Source organism: Parasteatoda tepidariorum, chromosome 4 (assembly GCF_982258835.1).
Source record: "Parasteatoda tepidariorum strain Cologne lab strain chromosome 4, Ptep-v5.0, whole genome shotgun sequence".
Lineage (NCBI taxonomy): Eukaryota > Metazoa > Arthropoda > Arachnida > Araneae > Theridiidae > Parasteatoda > Parasteatoda tepidariorum.
Window position 1 is genome coordinate 95,920,931 of NC_141758.1, and position 11,585 is coordinate 95,932,515.

General features: G+C 32.1%; 1 protein-coding gene across 1 annotated transcript; it reads right to left on the reverse strand.

The window, feature by feature from the left end:
* Window positions 1–1,083: 1,083 nt before the first annotated feature.
* LOC147812055 (uncharacterized) lies at window positions 1,084–8,653 on the reverse strand. Its single transcript, XM_087160400.1, has 3 exons — window positions 8,587–8,653; window positions 5,559–5,621; window positions 1,084–1,527 (listed from the first exon to the last, which is right to left on the reverse strand). Exons 1-3 carry the CDS (start codon window positions 8,596–8,598, stop codon window positions 1,120–1,122), a joined length of 483 nt encoding a protein of 160 aa, XP_087016526.1. The 5' UTR covers window positions 8,599–8,653; the 3' UTR covers window positions 1,084–1,119.
* Window positions 8,654–11,585: the final 2,932 nt, after the last annotated feature.

Consider the following 11,585-nt stretch of genomic DNA (forward strand, 5'->3'; position numbering starts at 1 on the left):
AGTAACACCACAAAACCCAATTATACTGCTATATTAATTTTCCTTTTTAATTTAAAAGCACCAGATACATATCGTCGCGGAATATTTATCATTTTATTTTTTAAAAACATTTTTTATTTTCATACTACAGATCTTTCTTATGGATGGTTGACTGAATGTAAACAATAACAAACTTCCTAAAACCGGAAGAACTTCCGGTGTATCACTCCGCTTACGTTATGCGTACGAGGCGATATGTGAACAGGCTTAATATTCTTGCAAGTTTTATTATTGTGATTTTTTTATTAAATTTACGCGAAATTTTACCATTTATAAGAGAAATTTTACTATTTATGTATTCTAAACCAAACAAATGGGCTTATATAGTTTGTATATGGTAAGAAATTCCCCCCGCCACAAAGTCTGAGGCCGTCTGCTGCTATGGAAACAAGAATAGCGCATTTCAGGGAGGGTGGTTTCTCTTCACTCTAGGGCTAACACAATGGACCAAAGAGAAATATTTCCGTTCTCTCACCGTCCTGAGCCAAAACCTGTCCTAAACAATGAACCCACATCCCCTACTTGAAATAGTTATATCTCGTTACCATAGCCACCACCACGGCTCCAGACGAATGGCTAGGGAAGTTCTTACTTTAGACAAACTGTACTTAATCTTGCCACTGCCTATATTATATATTCTACTGAAAAAAGAGATACACCAAAAGAGCTCCCTTAAATTCTGCTTTCTTTTCTTTTTTAAGAATTTATGAATATTAAATATTATATTTAGACAACTAAACTAATTTGTTTATGTGCTACTACGAAATTAGTAAATATTTGCTTTTCAAAATTACTAATTAATTGGAGGAATCAATTTATTAATTAATTAATTAATCTAATCAATTGATTTTAACGTCTGGAAATTATTTGATGAACTAGAGGCGTCTAAAGTGCATTTTTAACTAGATACTATGTGGAAAGAATAACTATCAATTGATTTTAACGTCTGGAAATTATTTGATGAACTAGAGGCGTCTAAAGTGCATTTTTAACTAGATACTATGTGGAAAGAATAACTATAATTCAATGAGCATATATCCTAGGTTAAGAGATTTTTATTTTCTTTTTTTTTTTTTGAATTTAAGCATGATGTTTCCATTGATGTCCATGGTGCTCATGATTTTGAGCATGGTGAGGTTGTTGGTGATGATGATGATGAGCATGGTGAGGTTCTTGGTGATGATGAGCATGGTGAGGCTCTTGGTGATGATGATGATGTGGTTTTTGATGGTGATGGTGAGAAGCATGAGAATGAAGTTTGACGTGAGCTGGATCCTGATTGGCTGTTCCGGGTTCATTGGTCTTGACTTCTGCTCTGAATCCTCCCTTATCCGCTACATAGTGGACTTCTCGGTGGATTCCATGATGGTCAACGTATCCGTAGCTGCCCTTCACTCCTCCGTGTCCATCACCTTCCTCGTGTCTGTGGTGGGATCCGTCTTTGCCTTTCGCTACATATCCGAACTTGTAGGGGTGAGCATGATGATGCTAGGCGAGACAGAACAATTTAGTTTTTAACAATCTGTTTTTTGAACCATCAGAAAAAAAAATGAAAAAACACCTTAAGAAGATACCACGTGAGAAAATTTTCATGAAAAATTACCGTTAATAAGTAATTTAAAGTTTAGAGAAAGTTATAACTTTATTTACATCACACTAGAGCTGCATGGCGGCGACTCTCGATTTAACACATAGAAGTGAAACTCTATATAAAACTGGATTTAATGCATGCCATCAAAAAATATGACATGCCATAACAACTTTTGATCCTCTGAAATAGCTCCTCCGCTTTTAGTAACCCGATGATTTACTCGCGAAGTGGAACACTTTATGGTGGAAGAGCTTAACTGGGATCAAAACAGCGCACCCTTGGTCCCTTCGCAGGCTGATCAATGGGGGGGTCTCACTCAGTGACTGCTGCCGCTTGACTTCGGATATCGACTAGGAATTGTGTCTTCCGATCAATACACTGTGAAGCTTAACTGAACCATGAAGTTTTAAATGCTGATAGAAATGTTTTAATAATATTAAAATACAAACAAATCATAACAACACTAGCAGCATAATAACTTGGGCCCTCATTCGGCCAATATTCACGAATCTTGGCTCAGCAAGGGCCATTATTTTTCCGATATTGGCCCGATATAGAATTGTCAGATTCACCAGATATTTTATATCCATTATTTAGCCAATGTTGGTTCTATATAAAAGCCAATGTAGGACCTACATAGGCCATTTTAGGACCAATATTAAAAACTCTAGACATTCCAATATTAGTCCCTCAATGCATGTTCTTATATTACCCATATCGCGCCAATTTTGAGCCCAACTGAACCAATTGTTGCTAGGGTACGAATAAATTCTCCACTGCATAATCCTGCTCTTATTAGTTTGCATTTTGATATTTTTAAATATTTCTACCAGCAATGGGATACCTGCAAGTGACGTAGAGTGGGTATCTTGATCCTGATTGATTGTTTAGGTTACGTTACGTGACTTTCTTTACATTAGCAACTGTTCTTTCCATTCTATTTCGAGTAACTTCAGCCCGTCAAGTATCAGTTCTCTTAAGTTACGCATTCTGTATTCTTACGCAAAGATTCTTACATATTAAGTATATTTATTGCACCAATTCCATAAGAAACCAGTTATATCTTCGCTATTTGGAAATTATAAAATATATTTGTTTTAACTATGCAATTTAGTTAAAAGAAGCTAAATAATCAATATAAGTTCAACAATATTTTTTTTAAATATTAATAATAATTTGCATTCGTTATTCCTGAATTCATCAAGATCTTTAATCTACAAAATATTTCTGCTCATATATCTGCATTTTTACTTATAGTAAAGCATATTGAATCATATGCTACAGCTTTAAAAAGATGGCTTACGTTAATTGTAAATGCTTGTTTTGACTTCGCTGGCGAAGTTAAAATGATATTCCACTACGTTAGCGTTTTTGACTTACGAATTCTTGCAAAATCTCTTATTTTCTCTTACGAGAGTTTGATATTTTTTCATGGACGCATGCGCATTTTCCCTGATCTGAGACATGCGCAATTACTTAAAATCTTACGTACGAGAGCGTACAGAAGCTCTCGTAAATTTGGTAAATCTCCCGAATGTTGATTTTACTCTTTGTGTACAATATAGTATAAGAGTTTTTTTCCCATTAACTGTGTTCTTATATAGCTGATTTAGAGAGGAAGCAAAACAGTTAGAAAACTTAATCTTACATTCCGAAAAGTAAATAAAAGAGAGAAGAAAAAAACAATTTTGATATATTTTTTTTAAAGCTTACTGGAATGACAATAGTAATCTTATCGTTGTTCGCACTTATTTTGTCACATTCGAAGGACATGGGGTGTTGGATTGATGAAATGTTTTGCTTATACCATTTAAGAAACAACTATCAGGTTTTTGTCAAAATGAAATGTCAGTTCTATATCCAGGTAGCAAAATAAGATCCATTTTCACTCTGCAAAAACCTTTTAATGTAAACCTAAAAAGATTTGTAATAAGGTTCACGTGTAAACCTTCTAACCTTAAAACGAGATATGCTCTAATGGAAAACACGGTTCTATATAAAAACCTTAAATCGAGGTTGACTTAGGGTTTTCAAGCGTAAAAAAATCTTTTAATAAAGCTAGTCTCAAGGTGAAAATAATCTTAAATCTAGGTAATATTATAAGGTTTCTTTTTGCTAAGTCTCATTTGCTCAGCTAAAATAGAAGCTTGAAAAATTCTTTAATAAAGCTAGTCTCAAGCTGAAAATAATCTTAAATCTAGATCGTTATAAGGTTTCTCTTTGCTAAGTCTTGTTTGCTCAGCTAAAATAGAAGCACGAAAAAATCCTTTAATAAAGCTAGTCTCAAGCTGAAAATAATCTTAAATCTAGATCGTTATAAGGTTTCTTTTTGCTAAGTCTTGTTTGCTCAGCTAAAATAGAAGCACGAAAAAATCCTTTAATAAAGCTAGTCTCAAGCTGAAAATAATCTTAAATCTAGATCGTTATAAGGTTTCTTTTTGCTAAGTCTTGTTTGCTCAGCTAAAATAGAAGCACGAAAAAATCCTTTAATAAAGCTAGTCTCAAGCTGAAAATAATCTTAAATCTAGATCGTTATAAGGTTTCTTTTTGCTAAGTCTTGTTTGCTCAGCTAAAATAGAAGCACGAAAAAATCCTTTAATAAAGCTAGTCTCAAGCTGAAAATAATCTTAAATCTAGATCGTTATAAGGTTTCTTTTTGCTAAGTCTTGTTTGCTCAGCTAAAATAGAAGCACGAAAAAATCCTTTAATAAAGCTAGTCTCAAGCTGAAAATAATCTTAAATCTAGATCGTTATAAGGTTTCTTTTTGCTAAGTCTTGTTTGCTCAGCTAAAATAGAAGCACGAAAAAATCCATTAATAAAGCTAGTCTCAAGGTGAAAATAATCTTAAATCTAGGTAATATTATAAGGTTTCTTTTTGCTAAGTCTCGTTTGCTCATCTAAAATAGAATCTTGAAAAATTCTTTAATAAAGCTAGTCTCAAGCTGAAACTAATCTTAAATCTAGATCGTTATAAGGTTTCTTTTTGCTAAGTCTTGTTTGCTCAGCTAAAATAGAAGGGCGAAAAACTCCATTAATAAAGCTAGTCTCAAGGTGAAAATAATCTTAAATCTAGGTAATTATAAGGTTTCTTTTTTCTCAGCTAAAATAGAAGCGTGAAAAAATCCTTTAATAAAGCTAGTCTCAAGCTGATAATAATCTTAAATCTAGGTCGTTATAAGGTTTCTTTTTGCAAGGTCTTGTTTGCTCAGCTAAAATCCACCTTGTCATGAAATTTTAAAAGATGATGCAATTTGATCCTATCGTTAGTGTGACATCAGCTAGAACGTCACACCATTTTACTTAAGTGACAATACTTTTTAAAAAATAATTTTTAATCCTTTTAGGATGAAAGGTTTGAAACAGCGACATTTCTGCTTCATTGTATAAAGGTTTTTAGTACAAACATTTTCGTGACAATAGAAGAAAAATTCCGACGCATGATTGTCGTAAGGTTACATGCTTTCTGGGATAGTTAGTCAGAGCGGGCCAAATTTCTATTAACGAGAAATAATATTTGATGAAAAACTAAAAACATAAATTCTAGTTTGTCAATCTAGTTTGATCACTTTAGCTGAGACAAAAATGGATTTGGATTGACAATAAATTCCTTTGGGAGAGGAATTGTGCTTAACTTGTTATAACATGAAATTTACAACGTCACCAGAGCTCCAGTGGACATTTAAATGCTCTAGTTAGTTGGAAATGGGTCGAAATTCTACACAAAGGTATAAATGGAAACGTTATGCATAATATTAAGAGTAAAAAAGTTTATCTAGCAGGTTATCTATTCCGATATATTTCCGTTTGGAGAAGAAGTTTATCAATTTTAAAATATGACGCATTAAAATTCTTCAATATATTCAGAAGTTCTTAATTTTAAATAAGAGCTTGAATTTATTATAACAAATCTAATAAAAAAATCGTCACCTCATGATGATCATGATGATGATCAGCTGCAGTAACTGCTATCAAGAGAAAACTGAGGATAATCTGAAAAAAAGAAAAATCAGATTTACTAAAAATATTTACTATACATAGTATTGAGCCACTATGGCTCAGAGGATAGAGTATCATGATAGACGGTGGTAGACGGATCATGAGTTAGAGTCCCCTTACCGTCAAGCTTAAAGTGGGAATTTTTCGTGGTTTTCCTCTCCATGTAATGAAAATACTAATTAGTAAATTTCCCCCTATTCTATATCCTAGAGTTCCCTTGTCTTCTGGATTTAGTTCTAAATTACAAGGCTAAGTTGGATTTTAGTAGTCGTAAACCCAAATTTGGGTCGGCTGTTCAACGACGATTATAAAGTGAAATAAAATACTTAATAACTATCAGATTTACCATACATATAATATTTCTGTAATATAAGTTTATACTAATGATTTATTATAATGTATTTACTATAATGTATTTACAATAATAAACTCAGCATTTAAGTATACTTTAACAGAAGCTCGGCAATCCGTCCGCTAATTCTGATAGCAAATATCATTTTAAAAACCATTTAGCACTCTTTTAATGAAATGAAAATATAGCACACATTTACTTACACGTAACCTTCGCAAAAAAGCACTCAAAATTGAAGTAACTTTGAAACAAAGAAGATATTTATAGAAACACTCGTCGGACGAGGTGCAGAAAATTAATCTAACAGCTATCAAATTTCAAGACTGCACCCTGATTTGTCTGGTCTGAGGAATTGAAATTATCACTCAATTTTTAGTATTTAATTCATACTTATTAAGCTTAATTGTATTTATAAATGTTTTATTTTATAACAGTAATCTAGTTCATATTCATAACCGTCGTTGTTAAACCAGACCCAATTTTATAAGCTTACCAACTACGTAGCCCTGTAATTTTGAACCCAATCCAGAAGACAAAGGAAATCCTGGATTAAACAGTGGGAGAAATTTGCCTTCGCTAAGGACTTTTCGATGGAACAAACTCGCATTTGCATAACTTGAGCAGTATAACCGCGAACACTTCTTATGGTCAGCCTGACGGCAAGGGGACTCTCACCCATGATCGTCTACCATTGATGGTATTTTACATTTGTGGTCGATGTAAGCTGGATGCGGAATTCATATCAATCAGCCATAGCTGGGATTCAAACCCGGTTCACCTCATTGGAGGGCGAGTGCTCTATCCCCTGAGCTATCGCAGCTCGTATACCAATATTGTTAAAATATCCTGTTTTTTGAACTCTTAAGAAAATCCCTCAAATTTTTCTAACAGATCAAAATAGCTTTTTCTGTACAAAGCGTACACTAACTTTTTCCAAGCTCTTTCTTTTTTTTTCTGAAAAGAAATATTTGTTTCTAAGATGTTTTAAAGCTGTTCGGACATTCTTCCTATTCCCATCTTAATCAGTTATGGTATTCAAATCACGACTCGTCTACCACTTAGGATATTTCACATCAGCACTGAGGTCGGTGCAAGCCAGGTGTGGGATTTGTGTCGACATTCCATCGTTAAGATTCGAACCCAGGTCACCGTATTGGTAGGCGATCGCTCTAACCTTTGAACCACCTCGAATCAACATAATTCTAATGGAATAAATGTCAACAAGGAATTACGTAGTAAGCAGTGCCCGACTAACAAATAATGAGACCAACAATAATAATTCAGAGAACCCTTTTCAACCTCTTAAGTTGGGTGTAAATGGTTATTTAACTTTTTTATATCTATTTTAAAGCTTAAATGTATTTATAAATGCTTTTTTATAACATAAATCCTATTCAATAAGATATAGATAATTAAATAGTGAAAATTTCATTATTTTGGAAACACAGGACACACAATAATTATTTTGGAAAGAAAAAAAAATTGGTCATTGGTCAATTCTGTTTGCTGATTGCCTTCTTTTCAGTGAGTAGTAGAGTTTGCTTAAAACAGTTAACACTTTGCATGAAATTTAAAAAAAAATCGTTAGTACCTCATTTCTTAATCATTAATATCCATAATCATTAATATCTTAATATTTAATACCTCATTTATTTGAAAATCCTAAATTTTTAAATCAGTATCCAGCATTCAAACATCATAATTCTTTTTTGTAACTACAGAAATGCAAGGATCATTCATTTACCTTTTCATTTTATAACTGTCGTTGAACAGCCAACCCAATTTTGGGTTTACGACCACTAATGTTCAACTCCGTAGCCTTGTAATTTTAAACCCAATCCAGATGACAAGGGAACTCTTGGATCAAGTATCGAGAGAATTTTTGCCTTCGGGGAGACCTTTTTTATGGAACTAACCGGCATTTGCGTTACACGGTGAGGAAAGCCACGAAAACCTCCTCTGGTTAGCCTGACGGCAAGGGGACTTTAACGCATGATCCGTCAACCACTGATGATATTTTGCATTAGCACTGTGGTCAAACCGCTCTATCCCCTGAGCCAACACGGCTCCAGTGCGACATTCTTGCGTAGCCTTGTAATTTTGAACACAATCCAGAAGACAAGGGAACTCCTGAATCAAGAATTGAGAGAATTTTGCCTTAGTGCCTTTTAACTTTTTTATGGAACTAACCCGCATTTGAGCTACACAGAGACGGCAACCACGAAACCCTCCCACGGTTAGCCCGACTACAAAGGGACATTAACACATAATCCATCTAACACGGAGGATATTTCACGCCAGCACAGAGGTCAGTGCTAGCCAGATGCGGAAGTTGTATCGACCAGCCATCGCTGGGATTCGGACCCGGTTCACCTCATTGGTAGGCGAAAGCTCTATCCCCTGAGCCATCACGGTTCAGATTTTTTGTTAATTTTTGTATATTAATAAAATTCAACATTACTTTTTGTTGTTGTGGGCAAGACATTTAGAAAGCCTTATAGCCCATGTCATTAGTCAGAAGGCTCTAGATATCTGAAAATGGGTGGGGGGGGGTGAAATCACGCGAAAAATTTTCTCGAAAAAAATCTAAGAAAAATAAAATCTTACCTTAGTCAACATTATGAGTAGCTCTATTCTGCCAGTTGTTAACGGTAATCGTTTATTGTTAGTGAATGTTGTGAACTTATTGCACCCAAGAGCTTTTATATAAAATGCTTTCTAAAATTATGTTAAACAGTGTCAACATGCTTATTCTAATCAACATATTTACGGATCAGTAAACATCTAATTGATTTACTTTCACTGCCATTTCCGCCATTTTTCTCTCGTCGACACAAAAATGAAAATAACCCCGAAAAACATTCACCCCCAAGGGTAATTATAAACTAGAATAAAGGCTGTTTTATTTTTTATTATTTATAAATTCCACTGTATGTCAATAAAAGAAAGAAAAAACAGTTGATTGTGTAAAATTTCTTATTTTTGTTCTATTAATGTCCAGTATTTCAATTACTACTACGTAATGAATTGTTCATAGTTCTGCATTCCAGGATTTCCAAAAAGGTTCCATTTTCTATGTAGCAGAAGTCTGGGGGTGGAACAATCCTTTGATATTCAAATAAATCCCTTTTTTTCAGAATACGACAAAAATGCAATATATATATATATATATATATATATATATATATATGCATTAAAACTTGTGTAAGTTGACCACTTGTGGTGCATTGTTTTAGTGGGCAACTTATAGAGGGGGTGGGTCATTGTTTCGTTACCTATATCATGTTGCTATATATTAAAAAAATTTTTTTACTTGACTTAAAAATTTTATTTAGCAAATAGCCAAATGAATATCTTACGAAATGTGTTTAAACCTGAATGAACTTCAGTTTGTTACATATAATTCTAATGTTTAACTAACTTTTTTTAAAAAAATTATTTCGTTAGTTATGCATGTGAAGTGTTTAATAAAAATAATTTCTTCAAATATCAGAACACGAAAACATGTAATTTGAAAACTTAAACAAAACAAAATTATTTGAACACTTTAAAATTTATTCCGTTATTACTACACTTACAAACCTATTTGTTACAAAAATATTCTCTCATTGCTGTTTAGACTTTACACCAGCATTGAATGAAAGAAATGGTCAAAAGCTGACCCCCTACAGTTTCCCCAGGTTGTTAACTCTCAAAAGGGTTTAGATCAGCTTTTTACACTATTTCTCTAAACAAGTGAAATTTTAACAATCATTGCAAAATGACACAAAATTTTCTGAATTTTTTTTTCCGGTCAAGTTATGAGGGTTTTAGAATAGAATTTCATAATACTCCTAGACAAAATTGACTTATTTCAGTGGTCAACATACAAGATAGACAGGTGGTCAAGTTACAAAGGTTTTACTTCTTTATATTATATAGGAAAAATTCCGTTCTTGATAATTGAGGTCAATTTATGCAGGCGTCCAACTTACCAAGGGTGGTCAACTTGATGGTTTAACTGTATATATATATATATGCATATTAAAATAACAATTTTTTTCAATTATTTTTTAATGCAATGTACAATATTCCTTTCATAATGTTCCGAAAAACGCCATTTTCAAAAGAAAAAACTAGCATGACGTATTACATTTTCTTCTTCCAGTTTTATGATAATTTGTGATTTATGTGGAAAAATTGTTTTAAAAAAAAGTTATAAAAAGTATATTCCAATTAAAAACTAATTCAAAATGAAGCTCTCAATATTATTTTCGTAGAATCCTCTGAACTCACAAAAGTTTTAAAAAATGTGCTACTTTTATATTAAATAACTAATTATAAATACTTTTTAATTAAAAAGGAAATAAAGAGAGCTGAGAAAAAAATATTTTCCACCATAAATAAAAAGTTCAAAAAATATCCCCAGCCCCTGTGCTTATAAAATTGCAGTGATGATCACCCAGCTTTAAATCGATACAAACCAGCTGGTCTAGGAAATAAAGGCGGTCGGTGCGTGATGCTGTTCACATTGACATAGTCATGTCGATGGTCTCGAAATTGCAAAATCAGCTTATAAACTAAATTTTTATTTATGAATTAAAAGGGGTGGTCATATTCATATTAGAAAAAAAATATTTATAAAAATAATTTAAAATCTTGCATAAATCTATACAATTTAGCTTAGTATTATTTATAAATTTTTTTAATATTAATCACCTCATTTTATAAAATGTTATTTTATATGGCAAAATACCAAAATTTGAACGAAATCGGAATGGGGTACAGAAATTTTATTTAAAAAAAATGAAAATGTTGTAGTTCCAGAACTTTTAATGCAAATTAAATCGAATTTTTTCACACAATTATAAAATTAGTTAGTCCGAAGATGGAATGGATAATGCATGGAAAAAAAATTTCTTAATACTTATTATCTTAATACTTATTACTTTTCTATTATTTTATTTAATAATGATCAAAATAATTTAGAATTTTTGATGTGCACAAATATCTACCTCATTTTATAAAGCTTAATTTTATATGGCAAAAATACAAAATTTGAAATGAAATCGGAATAGGTTGTCAAAAATTTTATTTTAAAAATGGAAAAGGCGATTTTTTTTTTAAATAATGAATGACACATCGAGAAATTGCGATAAAAAATCAATCGCTTACATTTTTATTCGTACCTTTGATTAAAATATTAATTAAAGAATGGAAAAAATAAAAATGTTGGTCTTGCTTACCTAAATGCGAAAGTGATGTTCCGCTAGAAAAAATAATAACAATCCCTATTTTCATAAAACTAACATGACATGACATATTAAATTGAAAATAATTGATCTAGGAAGTTTTTAAATAAGTTATTAAGGAGTTTATATTTTTATGTTAATTTTTCTAAATTTATTATGCGAAGCTATTCATTACTTTGTGAGATGATCTTCTCATTTTTACTTTTAAAGGAATGAAAAAAAAAATCAACATGGAATACGATGATAATTGAGTTATCAATAGTGATAATCAAACTGTTATCTGCGTTAATTCCCGTTTTATCATTTTGAATAATTAAAAAGTTTCATGATCCTTGTGACGCTGCTTTGATTTCATCATTGTACTTTTATATATGC